Raw genomic sequence first — 19,104 nt, forward strand, 5'->3', positions numbered from 1 at the left:
TCCATGACAGCAGCTCTTTCCTAGTATTTCCAGGAGAAATCCCACAGTTGAGGCTCACTAATACGCCTGGGGACAAACACGTGTCCCAAGCCCATCACTGGGGCCAGGATGAGGGAATGTGGTGATGTGCCCACAGGACATCCCTGCTCCCTCTCTCACCTGACTCCTCCATGGCCCTCATTCTGCACACCTGGACTCCCTCCTGCTTCTGGAACCCACCAGTCTGCCCTTCATCCCAGGGCCACTGCTCTTGTCCCCCCCAGCTCTGCCTTGCTCACAGCTACCCCAGTGTGCCTGTGGCTTGCTGCCCCCTCACGTCCTCAGGCCCTGCTCAGGGACGGCCCTGACCACTTCTTCACTCTCTGGCCTCTCTCCCTGCTCCGCTTCTCTTCATAGACTTATGACCACCTGATGTTCCACGTCCACATGACCTCTGTTTGCATCACGTCTCCTTCCATGGGGACTGTGGGGAGACTGACACGGCTAGTCTGCTGCTCTCTCCAGCATTCAGTATGATCAAGTGAGTTAATGAATGAGTTTGCCAAGCCAGGGATATATCCATCTGTAAGGCCAGCCCACCCTAATGACAAGAAACACCTGAGGGGATGGTGTGACTCCTCAGAGACCAAGGGGGACTGGATGCTGGACCAACCGCAGTGTTGTCACCCTTTCAAGTTCAGATCACCTTCTGCAGCAAAGTCCCAGGAGTAGGACTTCAAAAGATAGAAAGGTTGTGAGTTTCCTGGTATGTACTTCATCCCGCTATTAAAATGCTCCTCACAGTAGATGAAATAATCTTTTTTTTTTTTCCTTTTTAGGGTTGCACCCAAGGCATATGGAGGTTCCCAGGCTAGGGGTCCAATTGGAGCTACAGCTGCCAGCCACAGCCACAGCCACAGCCACAGCTACAGCTATGCCAGATCTGAGCTGCATCTGGGACCTACACCACAGCTCACGGCAACACCAGATCCTTAATCCACTGAGCAAGGCCAGGGATCGTACTCATAAGCTCATGGTTCTTAGTCAGATTTGTTTCCACTGTGCCACGACGGGAATTCTATAGATGAAATAATCTTAAATGGAGATACATCATGCCCCCCAATTTAAACCCAGTAGCTCCCACTTTAGTGGGAATAAAACTGTTCCACCCCAGCACCCCAGTCACCACTCTCAGCCTTCCTCTCTGACCTCTCAGGCTCTGGCACGCGTCTTGCTGGGATCTGCTCACTGCACCTCAGGACCCTCTACTTTGTCCCCTCTCTGCCTAGAAGGCCTGGATCACAGACCTGGCCTAACAGCCACCTCTCCCTGTCTTTGGAGCTCAACTCAGATGTCCCCCTAGGAGGCTACTGGAAGAGCGCCCCCTCCCAGTCCCCAGCCTCTCCAGCAAAACCTGGTGCATTTTCTTTACAGTGTCAACACCATTTTATTTGTTACCTCATTTGTTCTGTCTTCATCACTACAATGTAAGTGCCAAGGCACCCTGGTCTCGCCATCCACTGCTGTATCCCCTCAACGCAATACTGGTCCCTGGCATATCAAAGGCCTGTAATAAATTTTTGTGGGAAAAAAAAAGGAGTTCCCGTCATGGTTCAGTGGTTAACGAACCCAACTAGCATCCACGAGGATGCGGGTTCGATCCCCAGCCTCACTCAGTGGGTTAAGGATCTGGCGTTGCTGTGGCTGTTGTGTAGGCTGGTGGCTACAGCTCTGATTGGACCCCTAGCCTGGGAACCTCCATATGCCATGGATGTGGCCCTAAAAAGATAAAAAGACAAAAAAAAAAAAAAAAAAAAAAAGAAAGAAAGGAAAGAAAAGGAAAAAAAAAAAACCACACCAATCTTCAGAAGGGTCATAACACCGCCATCAGCCATAAGGATGCTCATTTTATCTCATTTCTCATTAAAGCAGCTTTATTAGAACATAGCTCAAAAGCTGGAATTTTTTTGGACCTAAAGGAGGAGTGTCGGGCTGTTGTCTCACAGCCCCGTGCCCATCTGTTCAGAAACCAGGCCCACTCAGTTACAGCCAGGTAAGCCCAAGTCCCCACCGATAGGATTTTCTGTCCATCTAGTGTAAGTACAGCCCGAATCGTTATCCCCACTATGCAAGTGAGAAAAGATTCCTTTTTGTTGCACCTGGACTCAAGGGAACTTTCTAAACCTCTTACACTGAGGAAAAATTAGTGAATTATCAGCTTAAATATTTGGGATGCACTTGGGCATCACTTCTGTGCATCCCCATCCCAAATTATCCAGTTGTGTTCATATTTTGATGTACAGAACCCTTTCTAATCTGTTCACTTTCAACATTATAGAGTGCATGTATTTTTGTACATTACTTTTTTATTTTTATTTTTTAATTTTTAAAATTTTATTTATTTTTATTTATTTATTTATTTATTTAGTCTTTTTGCCATATCTTGGGCCGCTCCCATGGCATGTAGAGATTTCCAGGCTAGGGGTCGAATTGGAGCTGTAGCCGCCGGCCTACACCACAGCCACAGCAACACCAGATCTGAGCCGCGTCTGCAACCCACACCACAGTTCACAGCGACACCAGATCCTTAACCCACTGAGAAAGGCCAGGGATCGAACCCGCCACCTCATGGTTCCTAGTTGGATTCGCTAACCACTGAGCCACGATGGGAACTCCTGTACATTATTTTTTTAAAAAAGAACATGAGGTTAAAAAAAAAAAAAGCCCTGCAAAAATAATTCCTCTATGTAAAAAGTATTTAATAATAGAGGACACCAAAGCACCTTTCATCAGGCAAAAGTCCCTGTGACATACATCAGATAATACTAATCAGATCTCCCTTTCCTGGAAATGAATTTGTGTTTGAATACAAAACAATAAGCTTCTTGTCCCCATCTTCTTCAGGTAATCTTTAGCATGACTCAATTTGGGGATCACGATTAATTCAGCAGAGTAATAACGGTGTTTCTCAAAAGAAAATAGCCAGTACAAAGTTTGCTAGTTTATAAATAGCACCATTGAAGGAAAAGGATATGTATCTTAAAGTGGGAAACTCCTCAACAAGTGATTTACCAAAAGTCATGGGAACTAAATGTTCAGTGGTTGATTTTTCTACCTCTCCTGTGATCTGGGGTGGAAAACAGAAGAAAGTTAAAGAACAAAGGAAAACACTAACTTTGAGGAATCAAAAGACAGGTGTATGTGCACACGCACGTGCACACACACACACACACACGCCCCACCAGAATGTGTTGTTCTTTGTTTTCTGCCAGCTGGATCACCAGTCAGCAACCTCTACCACGAAGGGCGTTTTCACGTCTATCTTGCCACTGTTGATGATGGAGCAGTCGGTGAGTGGACGGTCATGCCCATCAGTTGCCTGCAGTTCGATGGAGTGGACCACTGTCTGGTGAGAGAAAGGTAGACCCATGGTTCACCTCTGACCAGCAACTATGGTGATTGAGACATAAGATCAGTGTGACTGCTGAAAGCCCAAGTGGGAAATACATTGCGGTTGCTTTTTTTTTTTTTTTTTTTTTTTGGTCTTTTTTAGGGCTGTACCTGTGGTATATGAATGCTCCTAGGCTAGGGATCTGAATCAGAGCTGCGGCTGCTGGCCTACACTACAGCTCATGGCAATGCCAGATCCTTAACACACTGAGTGAGGCCAGGAATTGAACCTGTGTCCTCACAGATGCTAATCAGATTCATTTCCGCTGATGCACAACAGGAACTCCATGTGGTTTTTTTAATGATCACAAAAACCATGCAAGCCAAGTATGGAAAACTTAGAATACTCAGGAAATTTATATAGAATGGAATAACAGTTACCCCAGTACCTTGCTAGTCAGAGAGCATATGTGTGTATTTCTTCTCATCTTTATTTGCATTCCATAGTTTAAAAAAAAGAGATGTTTTTGCAAACATCTAGCTCTAATAAAAAGTATTTCTACTCACTTGTTACACCCCAATTTAAGAGTTAACATGGAGGAGTTCCCATTGTGGTGCAGCAGAAACAAATCCAACTAGCATCCATGAGGATGTGGGTTCAAGCCCCGGCCTTACTCAGTGGGTTAAGGATCCGGCATTGCTGTGAGCTGTGGTGTAGGTCGCAGATGTGGCTCAGATCCTGTGTGGCTGTGGCTGTGGCTGTGGCTGTGGCCAACACTTGTAGCTCTGATTCGACCCCTAGCCTGGCAACTTCCATATGCCTCAGGTACGACCCTGAAAAAGCCAAAAAAAAAAAAAAAAAAAGTTAACATGGAATTTGAGTCAATTTCAGCTCCAATCTGTATGAGGTGTAGGCATAAGAAAATGGGCCAGAAAGCAGATTTAGAACACAGGAGGGAGTTCCCATCATGGCTCAGCCGTTAACGAACCTGACTGGCATCTATGAGCACGCAGGTTTGATCCCTGGCCTTGCTCAGTGAATTAAGGATCCCACATTGCAGTGAGCTGTGGTGTAGGTCATAGATGTGGCTTGGATCCCATTGCTATGGCCCTGGCATGAGCTGGCAACTATGGCGCCGATTAGACCCCTAGCCTAAGAACCTCCATATGCTGCACATGCAGCCCTAAAAAGAGAGAAAGACAAATAATAATAATAATAATAAAGAAATAAACACAGGAAAAAAAAAGAAGTGGAGCTAGTTCTGGGTTTGCCCATTTTATTTTTTTAACATTTAAAAAAATTTTTTTTAAGGTCCTTTCATATGGGACCAGGCAGCGGATCTCCCTGAATATGTATCAGTGGCAGACGGAGGTTGGTACAGTCAACCAGGACACCAGGACGAAAGATCCAGAAGACTAGGAGAAAAACCATGACCAGGAGAAGAAAGCCCTGCGTATGTACTCTTCCTTCTTCTTAGAGCCTGGCACAATGTTGTATTTGAAATTACTCATTGAGGAGTTCCCGTCGTGGCTTAGCAGTAATGAACTTGACTAGTATCAACGATGACACGGGGTTCGATGACACGGGGTTCGATTCCCAGCCCCGCTGAGTGGGTTAAGGATCCAGCATTGCCCTGAGCTGTGGTGACACGGGGGTTCGATTCCCAGCCCTGCTGAGTGGGTTAAGGATCCAGCATTGCCCTGAGCTGTGGTATAGGTCACAGATGCTGCTCAGATCCCGAGTTGCTGTGGCTGTGGTACAGGCCAGCGGCTACAGCTCCATTTCAACCCCTGGCCTGGGAATTTCCATAAACTGAGGGTGCAGCCCTAAAAAAAAAAAAAAAAAAAAAAAAAAAGACAAAACAACAACAACCCAATCATTCATTGAATGAATGTTTGAATCAGTTTACATTTAATCTTAGAACCTGGTCAGGCCCAGTGGTCAAAAGCCCAGACTGGTTTAACCCATGCATGTCCGTGTTGAGCTCATTAAAAAGCAGAGTTCAGGAAGAGACCTGAGGAGTGCTAGAAGCTGTTACCATTTAGGAGTAGATTCTTTAGAGGACATTGCGGCTTATGCAAATAAAGACATGTCCTTCATTGTGATGGGACTTTAATATATATTAAGTGACAGGTGTTGGCTCTCTTTCCCTCTCATCCCACTTGCTCGTGACAATTTTTTGACAGCTCAGGTTGAACACCTCCTTGCCTTGTAAAGGAGGTTCTGAGTCAGCCGACTCAGTTCCTGGCCTGCTGTTGGGTTGAATCAGAAAAAACAGGTAGAAGTAGTGGAAGAACTGCAGTAAGGAAGGGTGGTTTATTTATGTGTGGATGAAGGAGGCAGAACAGTTCACATGAAAACAAAACAAGGAAACAGGGAAGAGGGCCAGGGAATCAGGATGGTCCAGGGTTGTGGTGGGCAGACCTTACAGGTGCCAGCTGAGGAGCTGGGAGAGCATCTTTGGGCGGCTGCTGAGGAGGCGAGATGTTGGGAGGAACATGAGGATTTCAAGAAGCCTTCTTCTGGATCATGAATTGGGCCTCTTTGATATTCTTTGAGACGGAGCAGCATAAACTTGAACTCTCTTTAGAAATCTTGGTTGCTATACTGTGTGTCTTGAAAGGTGACTTGTGTCTATACTGAACCACATGGGGCTCAGGGTTTAAAATTTTTTTTATTTTTTTTATTTTTTGGTCTTTTTGTCTATTTAGGGCAGCACCCACGGCATATGGAGTTTCCCAGGCTAGGGGTCCAGTTGGAACTGTAGCTGTTGGCCTACACTATAGCCACAGCAACACGGCATCTGAGCCACATCTGTGACCTACACTACAGCTCAGGGCAACGCCGGATCCTTAACCCACTGACCGAGGCCAAGGATTGAGCCCGTGTCCTCATGGATGCTCGTCAGGTTCGCTAACCGCTGAGCCACGACAGGAACTCCCAAATGTGTTATTTTTAATTATGGTAAGAAACATGTGACATGAAATTTACCATCTTATCGATTTCTGGATAAGTAGTTCAGCGATTCCTTAGTTCAAGCATATTCACATTGCTGTGCAACTAATATCCAGAACTTTTTCATCTTGTGAAACTGAAGATTTATAGGGGTAGCCATTAAACACCAGCTCCCCAGTTCCTTATTCTCCCCAGCCCCCAGCAACCAGCATTCCACTTCATGTATTTGCCTGCTTTAGATACCTTCTTTAAATGGAATCATCCAGTCTTTTTGTTACTGGCTTATTTTACTTAACATTCTCAAGGTTTATCCATGTTGTAGCATATGACAGGATTTCCTTCCTTTTTTTGTCCTTTCTTTTTCTTTTTCTTTTGTCTTTTTAGGGCCGCACCCACAGCGTATGGAGATTCCCAGGCTAGGGGTCGAATCAGAGCTGTTGCCACCAGCCTACACCACAGGCACAGCAATGCCAGATGCGAGCCACATCTGCAACCTATACCACAGCTCACGGCAACACTGGATCCTTTTAACCTACTGAGCGAGGCTAGGGATTGAACCTGTGTTCCCATGGATGCTAGTCAGATTCATTTCTGCTGAGCCATGATGGAAACTCCAGGCTTTCCTTCCTTTTTAAGGCTGAATAATATTCCATTGCATGTACGTATGGGATTTTCTTTGGTTACATTAAAATGAGCTTCCAATTACATCAAGTAGTGAGATACGTACACAACTTCTCCACGTTAACTTCCCAGCTTCTGTCCCAGTGCTCTTAACAATTAAAATACCATACCACATAGAATTAATTCACCTTTGAAGAGGCCAATCAGTATATAATTATGGCTCTCTAACAAGGGCGTTTTGAGATTAAATCACTAAAATACTCTCATTATAAATATAAAGCTTAGAACGAGAATAAGATAATAGATCAAGTTACCATTCCATCGATGACTTTTCCAAATACTACATGTTTGCCATCCAACCAGGTGGGCTTGGTTAAGGTGATAAAGAACTGAGAGCCATTGGTGTCAGGTCCAGCATTGGCCATGCTGACCCACCCAATGCCATAATGCTTCAATTTGAAGTTCTCATCTGGAAAAGTCTCTCCATAAATGCTTATACCTGGACGAGACAAAACAAAAAGGGGAGAGTCCACAGATACTCTATGAAAGTCAATTCTTTAAAGGGAAATGTAAAGTTTCAGTAGAATGGGTTCATAGAACCCTCTAGGAAGTAGGAGTGGGGAAAAGATGGTCAAACATAAGGAGAGAGAAAGCAGGACATCAAATTAACTCCTTAAGGAAACAGGGTACTAGGGACTCAAACCAAAGCCTTAAGTATGACTCAAGATGACAGGATAGCCTCTGGCCTCAAACCAAGACACAAACCTTGACCAAGCAAGTTGGCGATTTTACTCTGAGATGAGAAGGAACTAAAGGGCAGGGTGACACCATGAAGTCAGATGGAAAGGGGGATGAGCCATCCTAGTGGCTCCATCTCTGTCCCGAGGTTCAGGTCACTTGTCCTGGGTCACTCCTACCTCAGCAGCCAACCAGAGTGCAGCCCACACTTAAAATGGCCCTTAGCTAATTCTCTCTTATAGAACAGGTATTCTCATTCCCATTTTGAATGGGAAGCAGGGATTATCAAACTTGAAAACAGTAGAGCAGAACTTGAACATCTGACTTTCCAGCTCTAACTCCAGTGCTCTCTCCTGCCTCCACCCACGGAGAAATAGCATCGCCTGGAAGTCACTGGGCTTGATAACTCCAGGGCTCATCAGGATCCAGAGGCTGATGGCAGCTGGGAGCACTCAGGGAGGCAGCCTTGGGAAGAAGACCCAAAGGCAGGCAGGTGGGCTGGAGTTCTAGCGCAGGCGCAGGGAGAGAAAAACACATTTTTCCTATAAAATAGCAGTACAGACCATGAGAAGTATCTGCTCCATCCTATAACACCCTGAGTGCCTGTCACACCCACCTCCTCTACTTAGAGCCCCTTATTCATTGGAAGCCAGCCTTGAAGTCCTGGCTCAGTCAGAAGGACCAGAAGTGGATACCAAAGCCAAACAATTAATAGCTGCTTGGTCAGTGACACATGAGGTGGCCTGGCAGGAAAGTCTGCTTATGGAGAGGTCTAGGCTAACTTTAAGTGATCCAAAAGGAGTTCCCAGATGGCCTAGCAGGTTAAGAGGCAGGTACTGTCACTGCATTGGCTTGAGTCACTGCTGTAGTGCAGGTTTGATCCTTGACCCACATGCCCTGGGAGTGGGTGGGGGGGGGGAGTTCCCATCATGGCGCAGTGGAGACAAAGTCGATTAGTATCCATGAGGATGCAGGTTTGATCCCTGGCCTCGCTCAGTGGGTTAAGGATCTGGCGTTGCCAAGAGCTGTGGTGTGGGTTGCAGATGTAGCTCAGATCTGGTGTGGCTGTGGCTGCGGCTGTGGCTGTAGCTGTGGCCAGCAGCTGTCAATTCGATCTCTAGCCTGGGAACTTCCATGTGCCATGGGTGTGGCTGTAAAAAGCAAAAAAAAAAAAAAAAAAAAAAAAAAAAAAAGGCATTCAAAATAAAGCCTGGCTACAAAAGGAGATCCTATCTCCCAGACTCAGAGAATTTTAATTCTGTGCATGCTGCGTACACATGAGTGCACATGCAGGGAAACCGGGGTGGGGTAGTGGGGGAGAGAGACACAGGAAAGAGGACACAATAAAGCTCTGTCATCATTCCTGCTGGACCCAGGGCAGGACATGGAGTGCCAGCCCTGTGGGGCCCAGTATTGGAGCTGCAGGCCTTGCCAGTGAGACCCAGCTCTGAGCAGGTACAGTTGCTGCCCTGAGCATCCTCACCAACTCCATTACCCTAAGAAGCCTGGACATGTCCCTTTGCTCCATTCCCCATTTCCATACCTCCAACATTTCTGTAGGGATAATCCTACCAAAGTGACTGGCAAATCCAAGCATTTAATTGTAGTCATTTTGTTATGAATTGACCATTACCATAAATCTAAAATTAGCAATAGTGCTTGAAAATAGCCCAAGTTTCCTTAAAAAGTTAGCAGTTTAATATCCACCAAAGCCAGTATTTGCTGAATTAAAAATCTTAAGCCTAAAGTAAATTTAAATTCTATGTAGTTTTCTTTTTGTTGTTGTTGTTGTTGTTGCTATTTCTTGGGCCACTCCCTCGGCATATGGAGGTTCCCAGGCTAGGGGTTGAATCGGAGCTGCAGCCACCGGCCCACGCCAGAGCCACAGCAACGCGGGATCCGAGCCACGTCTGCAACCTACACCACAGCTCACGGCAACGCCAGATCGTTAACCCACTGAGCAAGGGCAGGGACCGAACCCGCAACCTCATGGTTCCTAGTCGGATTCGTTAACCACTGCGCCACGACGGGAACTCCCTATGTAGTTTTCTATATTGTATGTGTTCAGGAAAAGAACTCACTTCATTTCTAAGGAAGAATGATCCAGGGAGCTAGGTAGCTGGTTTCCTCAATAAGAAACAATAAACCCAGGGATATTAGAGACTCTATAAACTGAATTATTTATACTTTACAGAACTTGAATTTTGTTGATAAAAATTAATTTGTGTTACATTTACTTACATTTTTTAATTATTGAAAAAGCTGAGAATAAAATGAAAGTGTTTCATAAGAAGAAGATAAGTTCACCTGTAAAATGTAGGAAGCCTCACTCATTGGCCCCTACCAAGATTTTATTAAAGGAGCCCCCCCCAAACTCTATCCCTATTAAAGAATTAGTTTGGTTGTCTTTATTTTATTTTATTTTATTTTTAGGATCGCACCCCCAGTATATAGAGGTTCCCAGGCTCGGGGTCTAATTGGAGCTACAGCTGCCAGCCTACACCACAGCCACAGCAACGTAGGATCTGAGCCATGTCTGTGACCTACACCACAGCTCACGGCCACGCTGGATCCTTAATCCACTGACTGAGGCCAGGGATCAAACCCACATCCTCATGGATACTAGTCAGATTCGTTAACCACTGTGCCATGACGGGAACTCCTATACCGTCTTAATCTTAGGTTTCAACCCATAAGCAGGAAAGGAAAACTGAAAGAACATTACCACCAGTGCCGTCTCCATGGGTGAAGTCTCCTCCTTGAATCATGAAATCTTTAATGACACGATGAAACTTGCTTCCTTTATATCCGTATCCTCTCTAAAGAGATTATGTCAGTTGAATATACAAGTAGCTATAACCCATACTGAAAGATACCCCCCCCCATGTTTATCTGGAAATGACAAAATGAGAAAATGACACAAAATATCTACAGAACAAGATGGGTCCCTGCAAGAATTTACTGAAGGAAATGAGCTGATCAAAAAAACAAATAAATAAACGATGGCAGTATTAATGTGAATAAGTAAAAAAAAGAGCAATCTGCATTTTCACTTGATGGCTGTTTCCCCTCAGTTTCTAGAACCCTCAGGAAACTGAAAGCCTAAGGAATACGGCTTTTATTTATTTATTTATTTATTTTGGCCCCACCTGTGGCATGTGGAAGTCCCTGGGTCAGGGATCGAACCCATGCCACAGAATCAACCCGAGCCACTGCAGTGACGAGGCCAGATCCTTAGCCTGCTGTGTCACAAGGGAACTCCAAGAACACAGGTTTTATGGGCAAATAAAGTAAAATCCTGTTAGACGTCTGGGTTCATCTCACCTAATTTAACACTTCTTTTCCCAGAAGACACCTTTACGCTTGGCTTAAAAGAAGGAAGATCAATTGCGTGCACAGGTAGAAAGAAGAAAACCGAGACACACCTCGCCTGTTGCCAGAGCGATAAAATTTTCCACTGTCTTGGGCACAACTTTTCCAAAGAGGCCGATCACAATTCTGCCAACATCTTTATCTCCAATCCTCACGTCGAAGAAGACCTGCGTGTGGATGAAAGGCCAAGCAGAAGGTTATAAGGAGGATGAGCCATGATACAAGGTAAGTGAACACGACAGTCTGAGAGCCGATCCACACGTGGGGGCCCTGCCTGCCCGAATTTGATAAAGGAGATGTGAAGGAACATGATATAAATTAAAGGAGCTCTGGGAGGGAATGAGAGGGACTGGGAGTTTGGGGTTAATAGATGCAGACTATTGCCTTTGGAATGGATAAGCAATGAGATCCTGCTGTGTAGCACTGGGAACTATATCTAGTCATTTACGATGGAGCATGATAATGGGAGAAAATAGAATTGTATGTATGTGTGGCTGGGTCGCCTTGCTGCACAGTAGAAAATTGACAGAACACTGTAAACCCGCTATGATAGAAAAAAATAAAAATCATTTTAAAAAAAAATTAAAGGAGCTCTGAAACCATCCTGTGGGTGCATTTCACCACACATATTCATTCATCGAACATTTACAGAGCACCCGCTTGGGCCAGGCACTGTACTAGGAACTGGGTTTAAAGTCTGACTCTGTCTGTACTGGCCGAGTCAGCCCATAATCTTCAATAATTCCCCTCCCCTACACAACCAAGGCCAACCCTGCTGTCGTTTCCCGTTTCCTAGCTTTGGGGACATGGAGTTATAGTGGAGGCTGTTGCTCTGAGAGGTAAAGCTCTCCAGTCTTGGCAGGAGAAAAAGAACTGGTGAGGAGAGAAATAGTCTAACCATCCAGATTCATTTTTTTTTTTTGTAACTTCGAGTGGTGCCAAATTCCCAATGAGTTCTCAATAGATGTCTGCTGTCATGGGGACTGTGAGAGATGATCAAAACACATAGCACTGCTCCAAGAAGGCCTGCCAGTCATGGCCAAATGCACGAAGGCCCCAGGGCTCCAGCCGTGGCCCGAGTACAGAAAACATTATAATCGGGTTCTGACAGAACCATTTACCCTGTAAACTTAAGACACCAAATTCAGTAGCCATGTTCCCGAAGTTGCACAAGTAGAATGCGTCCTTTCTCTGTCACCACATTTTAGAACAAGGAAGGAAGCAAGGACACATCCAGAAGTGAGCGTTAGTTACTTTTTTTTTTTTTTTTTTTTTTTTTGTCTTTTTAGGGCCACACCCGCAGCAAATGGAGCTTCCCAGGGCTAGGGGTCAATTCAGAGCTGCAGCTGCCGCCACAGCCACAGCCACAGCCACGCGGAATCCAAGCTATGTTTGTGAACTACATCACAGCTCACAGCAACACTGGATCTTTAACCTACCGAGGGAGGCCAGGGATCGAACCCTCATTCTCATGGATGATAGTCGGATTTGTTTCCGCTGAGCCATGATGGGAACCCCTGAGTGTGAGTCATTTTTTTGCAGATAAACCTTGAAAGTTCTCTTGGATTTTTTTTTTTTAACCATTTCACCTAAAATGAAATGCTATAATACATTTTGCTTCACAAATCACTGTGTTCAGATGATTCTGAGTCCGAACGCTTGAAAAGGCCACAGAGTCGAAGGGCATTCTATTAGTGAGCTTAGATTATATGAACCAGTGTATTGTTTGAATGGGTAAAAAAAAGACATTCAAGAGATGGCTTTAAAAAAATAGAAGAAGGGTTGTCAAAGAAAAAAGATATCGTACAGTTTAGAAAAATCATGAAGTAAAGACTGTCAAGCTTTAGCTGAAGACGAGAGCGTCTGCCAATACATCAGTACATCTGTCACAGGATGATGTGATATTTAGTGTTTCATGTGGCATCGTGCAATTTTACATGGCCAAAGTAGCAAAAACGGTATTATTATTTATACGAAAGAATTTTATAGAATGCATAAAGGATCGTGCCCTGGAGATGGGGCAGTGCAGTGGAAGAGAAAAATTCAGGAAGCTGCATTCATTTGAGCAGAAGCCCAGTGTGCAGAGCTGGGGTCAAAGAGAAGCAGTTTCTTCAAAGGGATTTCTGAGCCAAGGAGTAAATTCAGTAACAGGTAATAATGGAGCAGCACTGGGAAAAGAATCAGGGACCTCATTATAGAGAAGTACCATATAAGACACTAGAAAAGCCTGCCAGACTTTTAAAATGAAGAAGAGAATATAAAGCCTGGGAATGTCGTGACAGCAAAGATAATAAAATGTGTGTAGGGAGTTCCCATCGTGGCGTAGTGGTTAATGAATCCGACTAGGAACCACGAGGTTTCGGGTTCGATCCCTGCCCTTGCTCAGTGGGTTAACGATCCGGCGTTGCCGTGAGCTGTGGTGTAGGTTGCAGACGTGGCTTGGATCCCACGTTGCTGTGGCTCTGGCGTAGGCCAGTGACTACAGCTCCGATTAGACCCCTAGCCTGGGAACCTCCATATGCCGCAGAAGCGGCCCTAGAAAAGACAAAAAAAAAAAAAAAAAATGTGTGTGTGGGCGGCGGGGGAGGGGGGGAGGGGGTGGGGGACTGATGAAAAAAGAGTCTGTCACCCAGCATAACTCTTCAATAAATGTTTTGTTTTCAGGAATTCCCATTGTGGCTCAGTGGTAACAAACCTAACTAGTATCCATGAGGACATGGCTTTGATCCCTGGTCCCACTCAGTGGGTTAAGGACCTGGGTGTCCGTGAGCTATGGTGTAGGTTGAAGATGTGGCTCAGATCCTGCCTTGCTGTGGCTGTGACTGTAGGCCAATTCGATCCCTAGCCTGGGAACTTCCATATGGCACAGGTGCAGGGCTAAAAAGCAAAAAAATTAAATTAAATACAAAATTTTATTTTTTACATGTGGCCTAGCACACATTTTAATATGATTTTTTCCCCAACCTGCAGCATCCTTCAACTTCGTGAATGATGGCAAGAAAATACAGCAGAGTTGCCCATTCTCTAATGGAAATGATAAAATCAAATCTTATTGTCGACAAGTACTTATCGAAGGTCTCTGAAAAAGGCACTGTGAGGTCCAAGCTACAGCAGGGAGTCCCTGTCCTAAGGGAACTTATATAAAGAGACAGGCCAAGTGCACGAGTAACCACAGGACAAGGCCGCCTGTGACAGGTGCCCCCAAAACACTGAAAACCCTGAAAACCATGTTCCGGAGGATTGTTCGGGGCTGAGGGAGGGCCTCCTAGCGAAGGTGTGATGGGAGGCAGGAGGAAGGGAGCAGCTTCCAGGGGCAGGGGAGGGCACAAGCCCCACCTGGCAGAGTTCCTTCCAGAACCAAAGTGCCAAGGCAGGGAGTGTGAGCTGTGTGCAGAGAAGCAACACAACTCTCCTGACCACACCAGGAGGGGAAAGGAGACCCTCACCAGTTCCAGAAGGCCAAGGAAGGATGCAGGCTAAGAGACCCAGGTTTTGTTAGACAGCACTAGGAGGGTGAAAGCCAAAACTTCCATTTGCGGCTGCATTCACCTGGACTGTGATTTATCATTAATAGGACTCTCTGTCTAGGCAGGGAGCCCCTAAGGGGTAGAAAGAGTGTTTTTAGATCCCTAGTGCCCAGCACAGTGTCCACTCAAACAGATACTCAGAAAATACTAGTTCAGTGTCAGGTGAAAGAGCAGGGCACACACATACCTCGACAGGAGGTAAATGGGGCCCCAGGGCAGCTGCCAGGCACACCTCCTCACCCCGAGATTGTTTCTGACTCTGCTGTGTGCCCTTGGGCATAGGCTCTGTGCTGGACAGGGAGGGGGCCTGCAATGTCCCTCCCCTTATGGAGCTTATGGTCCCACAGAAGAGAAAGCACATCTATAGGCAGCTCTTATAATGGGAAGTCAGGTTTTATCAGGTGACGTGTACAGGTAAGACATCATGGACCGTGGTGGCGATTATCTGTGGGAATCAGGGTGGGCTTCCTGGAAAAGGTGGTACTTGGAGTCCATGTTGCACTTCAGGAACTGGCCCCTCCGTCACTCCTTTTTTCCCTTGAGGCTGCCCTTGAAAGTCATTTGAAAATTATGGGGCATTGGATGTGGGGGAAGACAGGGGAAGAGGCAAGAGACATTCACACAGCCTGCCCCAGACACTGGTAGAGTTAATCCTGCTTCCAGTTCCAAAGTTCCTGGGGAAGAGAGCAAGTATGTGAGCTGTGAGGTCAAAGAAACTGTCTTCAAAACCAGCTTCACTGCCAGCTGGTCCCGGGACCTTGGGCAGCTCTGAGCTCCTGTTCCTCATCTGTACACAGATGATGGACTTCCCTCGGGGCTGCACTGCCATGGGAGGATTAATAAGATAACACAGGGGAGTTCCCGTCGTGGCGCAGTGGTTAACGAATCCGACTAGGAACCATGAGGTTGCGGGTTCGGTCCCTGCCCTTGCTCAGTGGGTTAACGATCCGGCGTTGCCGTGAGCTGTGGTGTAGGTTGCAGACTCGGCTTGGATCCCGCGTTGCTGTGGCTCTGGCGTAGGCTGGCGGCTGCAGCTCCGATTCATCCCCTAGCCTGGGAACCTCCATATGCCGCAGGAGCGGCCCAAGAAATAGCAACAACAACAACAACAACAAAAAGACAAAAGACAAAAAAAAAAAAAAATAAGATAACACAAATAACAAGTACAGCTGACCTCTTAAGTCAGGGCTAAAAACTTTACCTGCTTTATCACATCTGATGTGCAAAACTCTCTGGGTATGTATTATTTCTATCTTCACTTACAGAGGAAGAGCCTCGAATGTTAGAGAACTTGCTGTTATCCCAGCCAGAGCCTCTTGGCCACTCTGAGCTGTGGAAAGTGCCAGCAAGCTGTGACATGAGTGCAGCTGGAATGATGGCAGCATTATTTTCTACATTCTCAGTGCCTGACCCTGCACAGAATCCATGCGGCATCTGCTGGAAAATGCCACCAATACCAATTGAGTGGATTTTGAGACCAGTGAGCTGAAGCCCTGACCTGAGGCTCCATGGCTGGGCAGGAGGCTGAGATGGTAGCTGACAGCAGGATTCATGGACAAGGTGGGTGCCATGAAGGGGCCTTGGGTGGAGGCAGCACTTTACACCTCTCATGTTTACAGATGCCCATTTTTTTCCCATTTCTGAAATCAGGAAATCAGAGGAAAAGGTAAAGACTTCTGGGGAAAATAATACACTAGATTGATGGCCAACTGATCTACTTTTCCACGGTCGGAAATCACGCAACACAGGATCCAAGCTGTGTCTGCGACCTACACCACAGCTCACAGCAACGCTGGATCCCTGACCCACTAAGCGAGGCCAGGGATCGAACCCTGGTCCTCATGGATACTAATCAGATTCATTTCCGCTGCACCACAATGGGAACTCCCAGCTTCCCCACTTCTTCTAGAGGCTCCCAACAGGGGCTGCACACCCTCCCAGAGATGGTATTTAGCAATGACTTACTCTGGGGTGGGTCTCTGCTCTGGCAGGTCTAAGAGCCTCCCAGGTGAAGTTTGTTTGCAAATATTATAGGTGATGTTCTGACATTAGGAAATTATTCATTGCTTATCTGAAATTTATATCTAACTGGGCATCTGGCAATCCTCCTCCCTTCCCCCCACCCCTCACTAAACAATCGGAAAGTTCTGTTAGTTATACTTCAAAAATCTATTTCTAGTTCCTCCCTGGCTCCCCTTCTCCACAGTTAGCTCCTTAAAATCCAAGCCACCACCATCCAGACTCTGACCTGGAGCCCTGAATGGCCTCCCAGTATACTCTCTACTGAGCCACCACAGTAATTGTTTAAAAACATAGATGAGTTCCTGTCAATTCCATGCTTCAAACCTTTCAGTGGCTCTAACTGCACTTAGAATAAGACCTCAAATTATGAGAATAACTGCTTCACAACCCTTGCTCCTAACTGTGGCCTCAAAGGCCCTGCCTGATCTTGCTGCTGCTCAACCCTCCAACTTCATCTCAGCTCACTCCCCTCTAATCCCTGGCTGAAGCTACACTGTCCCTTCTTTTCTCTCTGGAGGCCTTTGCCTATGCATTCCCTTTGCTACATAAGTCTTGGCCAGACTGGTTTTTCTTATCCTTTGGGTATTTTTAAATGTCACCCAGTCTATTTTAGGGTTTATTTCCTTCATCATTCTTTGAATTTTATGTTTATGGCTGAATCCCGTGAGACCCAAATAGTATCTGCAGGTGGAAAGAAGCTCCCCCCCCTTCCCTACAGCTTCAGCCCCTGGCCTTGTATAAATCTGTTCCCCAAACTAGATACACCCCAAAGATCAAGGGGCTAGGACGAGAATCAGTGCTCAAACACTTAAGCTCAGTTTATCACCACAGCAGCCTTTTGGTTACATCAGATATTGGGCTGAACTCCCCCCCCCCCCCACCTCCCCACACCTCTGCTGGGGTCTGTGGCAGAGGACTTGCCCGTCCTGCTACTAGGTTCAAGGGTATCATTTCCACTGGCAGACACATAACTGACTGTTAAGACCACTTGCAGCTGCCCATCCTTCCAATTCCAAGGCACTACTGCCGGTGGGTTTTCTAGAAGTGGTGATCAAGGGCCCCAAATCATTCCCCTTCCTCCGTCTCTCCCTGCACCCTCCCATTATCTTCTAGCCTTGGATACATATGCGGGAAAAAAAGACCTAAAGCTGCAAAGACGCAGTCCACGGTAGATTCCCCACCCCGCTCCCAAGGCGGCCACAATTGAGATTAAAAGGCTGGCCTCTCTTACACAGGGGCGGCCTGTGCTGACGACGCCCGGCAAGCACTATCCCAAGCCCAGGTCTTACCAGCCACCAAAGTCTGCAAAGCGCACTTCTCCCTCCCCGGGAGAGGACAGTGATTCCTAACTAGAGAAGGAGGACAGCCCTTTGTTTAAGCATGGCCAAGGATCGCCTGCCCCGACCCCACCGCGACCGGGGCTGGATCTAGGCACTGCCAGTCTGGGTGACATCCGCGGCGGGCGGCCCAGCTCGGAGCGTGTCTCCTCCGCCCATCCCCGTCCCTCCCGCATTCTTCCTGCTTCTCTTCCCCGCCACGCCGAAGGAAGTACTCAGCTGTGTCCTTCCTGGAGAAAGGACCCACTGGTTCCGGAAGCTTCTCCCAGTTCCCAGGCTGGTCACATCGGACCACCAGCCCGGGAGACGAAGTTCAGACAGCCGGCGAGGGGGCGGGCTGGGACTCCGCTCAGCGCCCCTCGTCCCCCAAGTCTCCCCGCAGACCGCGGCCCCCTTTGTGCGGGCAGCCCCCTCCCCCTAGCCCCTCGGCCGTCTCCTGTCCTCGGCGCCCGAGAAGCCCTCTCATCGCTACTCCTGACCACGGGATTCCAGTCCCCAAGGCTCCCCCACCCCCCCACCCCGGCCGGCACGAGGGTAAGTTGCCTCCCGCCGTTGGATCACCTTGGCCGTCACAGAGGGACCTCGCTTGCGAACGCCCGAGGCTCCCGCATAAGGTAGGAGCGCGCTGAGCCCCACGCAAAGCACGAGAGGTAGCAGCCGGGGACCCAGGCCCATGGTGAACGGTGGCAGTGGCGGCAGCGGCTCCGGTGCGACCGCAGGCTCGGGGACCGCTGGCCGGACTCCTGGCCAGTTGCGCCTGCGCGCTCTGGGTTGGGGCGGGGAGCGGGGCGCGGCGGGGGTGGGGGTGGAAATAGGGCGGTCAGGGCTGCCTCGGAACCTTGGGCGCCTCCTCTCAAGTTCAGCCCAGCCACCCAAACTAGAGACAAGGAGAGGCGCGCCACTGAGGGCATAACCCGGATCCAACCTCCCCACGCGGGCGGAGGGTGCGCTGGGCACCGGGATGGCGAGCGCTCCCGCGCTACTTTGGTGCGGCAGGCTTGGCCCCGACCCTGGAGCTGAGGGGTGCGCGCTGCAGCATCTCCAGGAACTTACCTCGTGGATGGGTTTTAAACCTACTGGAAAGTCGAGGACTCTCCGGGGCTGGTCCACTTGCACGCCGCGGGGCAGGGGACTCTCTAGAATGGTCCCTTTCAGTGACCGA

The 19,104-nt window shown here is 47.6% G+C and overlaps 1 protein-coding gene across 2 annotated transcripts; it reads right to left on the reverse strand.

Annotated features, from left to right (window-relative positions):
- Nucleotides 1-2,717: 2,717 nt before the first annotated feature.
- On the reverse strand, nt 2,718-18,686 carry PPIC (peptidylprolyl isomerase C). Of its 2 annotated transcripts, XM_003129041.6 has the most exons (5): nt 18,504-18,686; nt 11,110-11,223; nt 10,410-10,503; nt 7,261-7,445; nt 2,718-3,385 (listed from the first exon to the last, which is right to left on the reverse strand). In XM_003129041.6, exons 1-5 carry the CDS (start codon nt 18,615-18,617, stop codon nt 3,257-3,259), a joined length of 636 nt encoding a protein of 211 aa, XP_003129089.2. In that variant the 5' UTR covers nt 18,618-18,686; the 3' UTR covers nt 2,718-3,256. The 2 variants fall into 2 exon arrangements, with proteins under 2 accessions (XP_003129089.2, XP_084870533.1); XM_085014407.1 differs by lacking the exon at nt 7,261-7,445.
- Nucleotides 18,687-19,104: the final 418 nt, after the last annotated feature.

The sequence above is a fragment of the Sus scrofa genome, chromosome 2 (genome assembly GCF_054392235.1).
Source record: "Sus scrofa isolate SSC_HxYL_T2T_F1_AM1 chromosome 2, Sscrofa_HxYL_maternal_Yorkshire_Landrace_v2.0, whole genome shotgun sequence".
NCBI classification, from domain to species: domain Eukaryota; kingdom Metazoa; phylum Chordata; class Mammalia; order Artiodactyla; family Suidae; genus Sus; species Sus scrofa.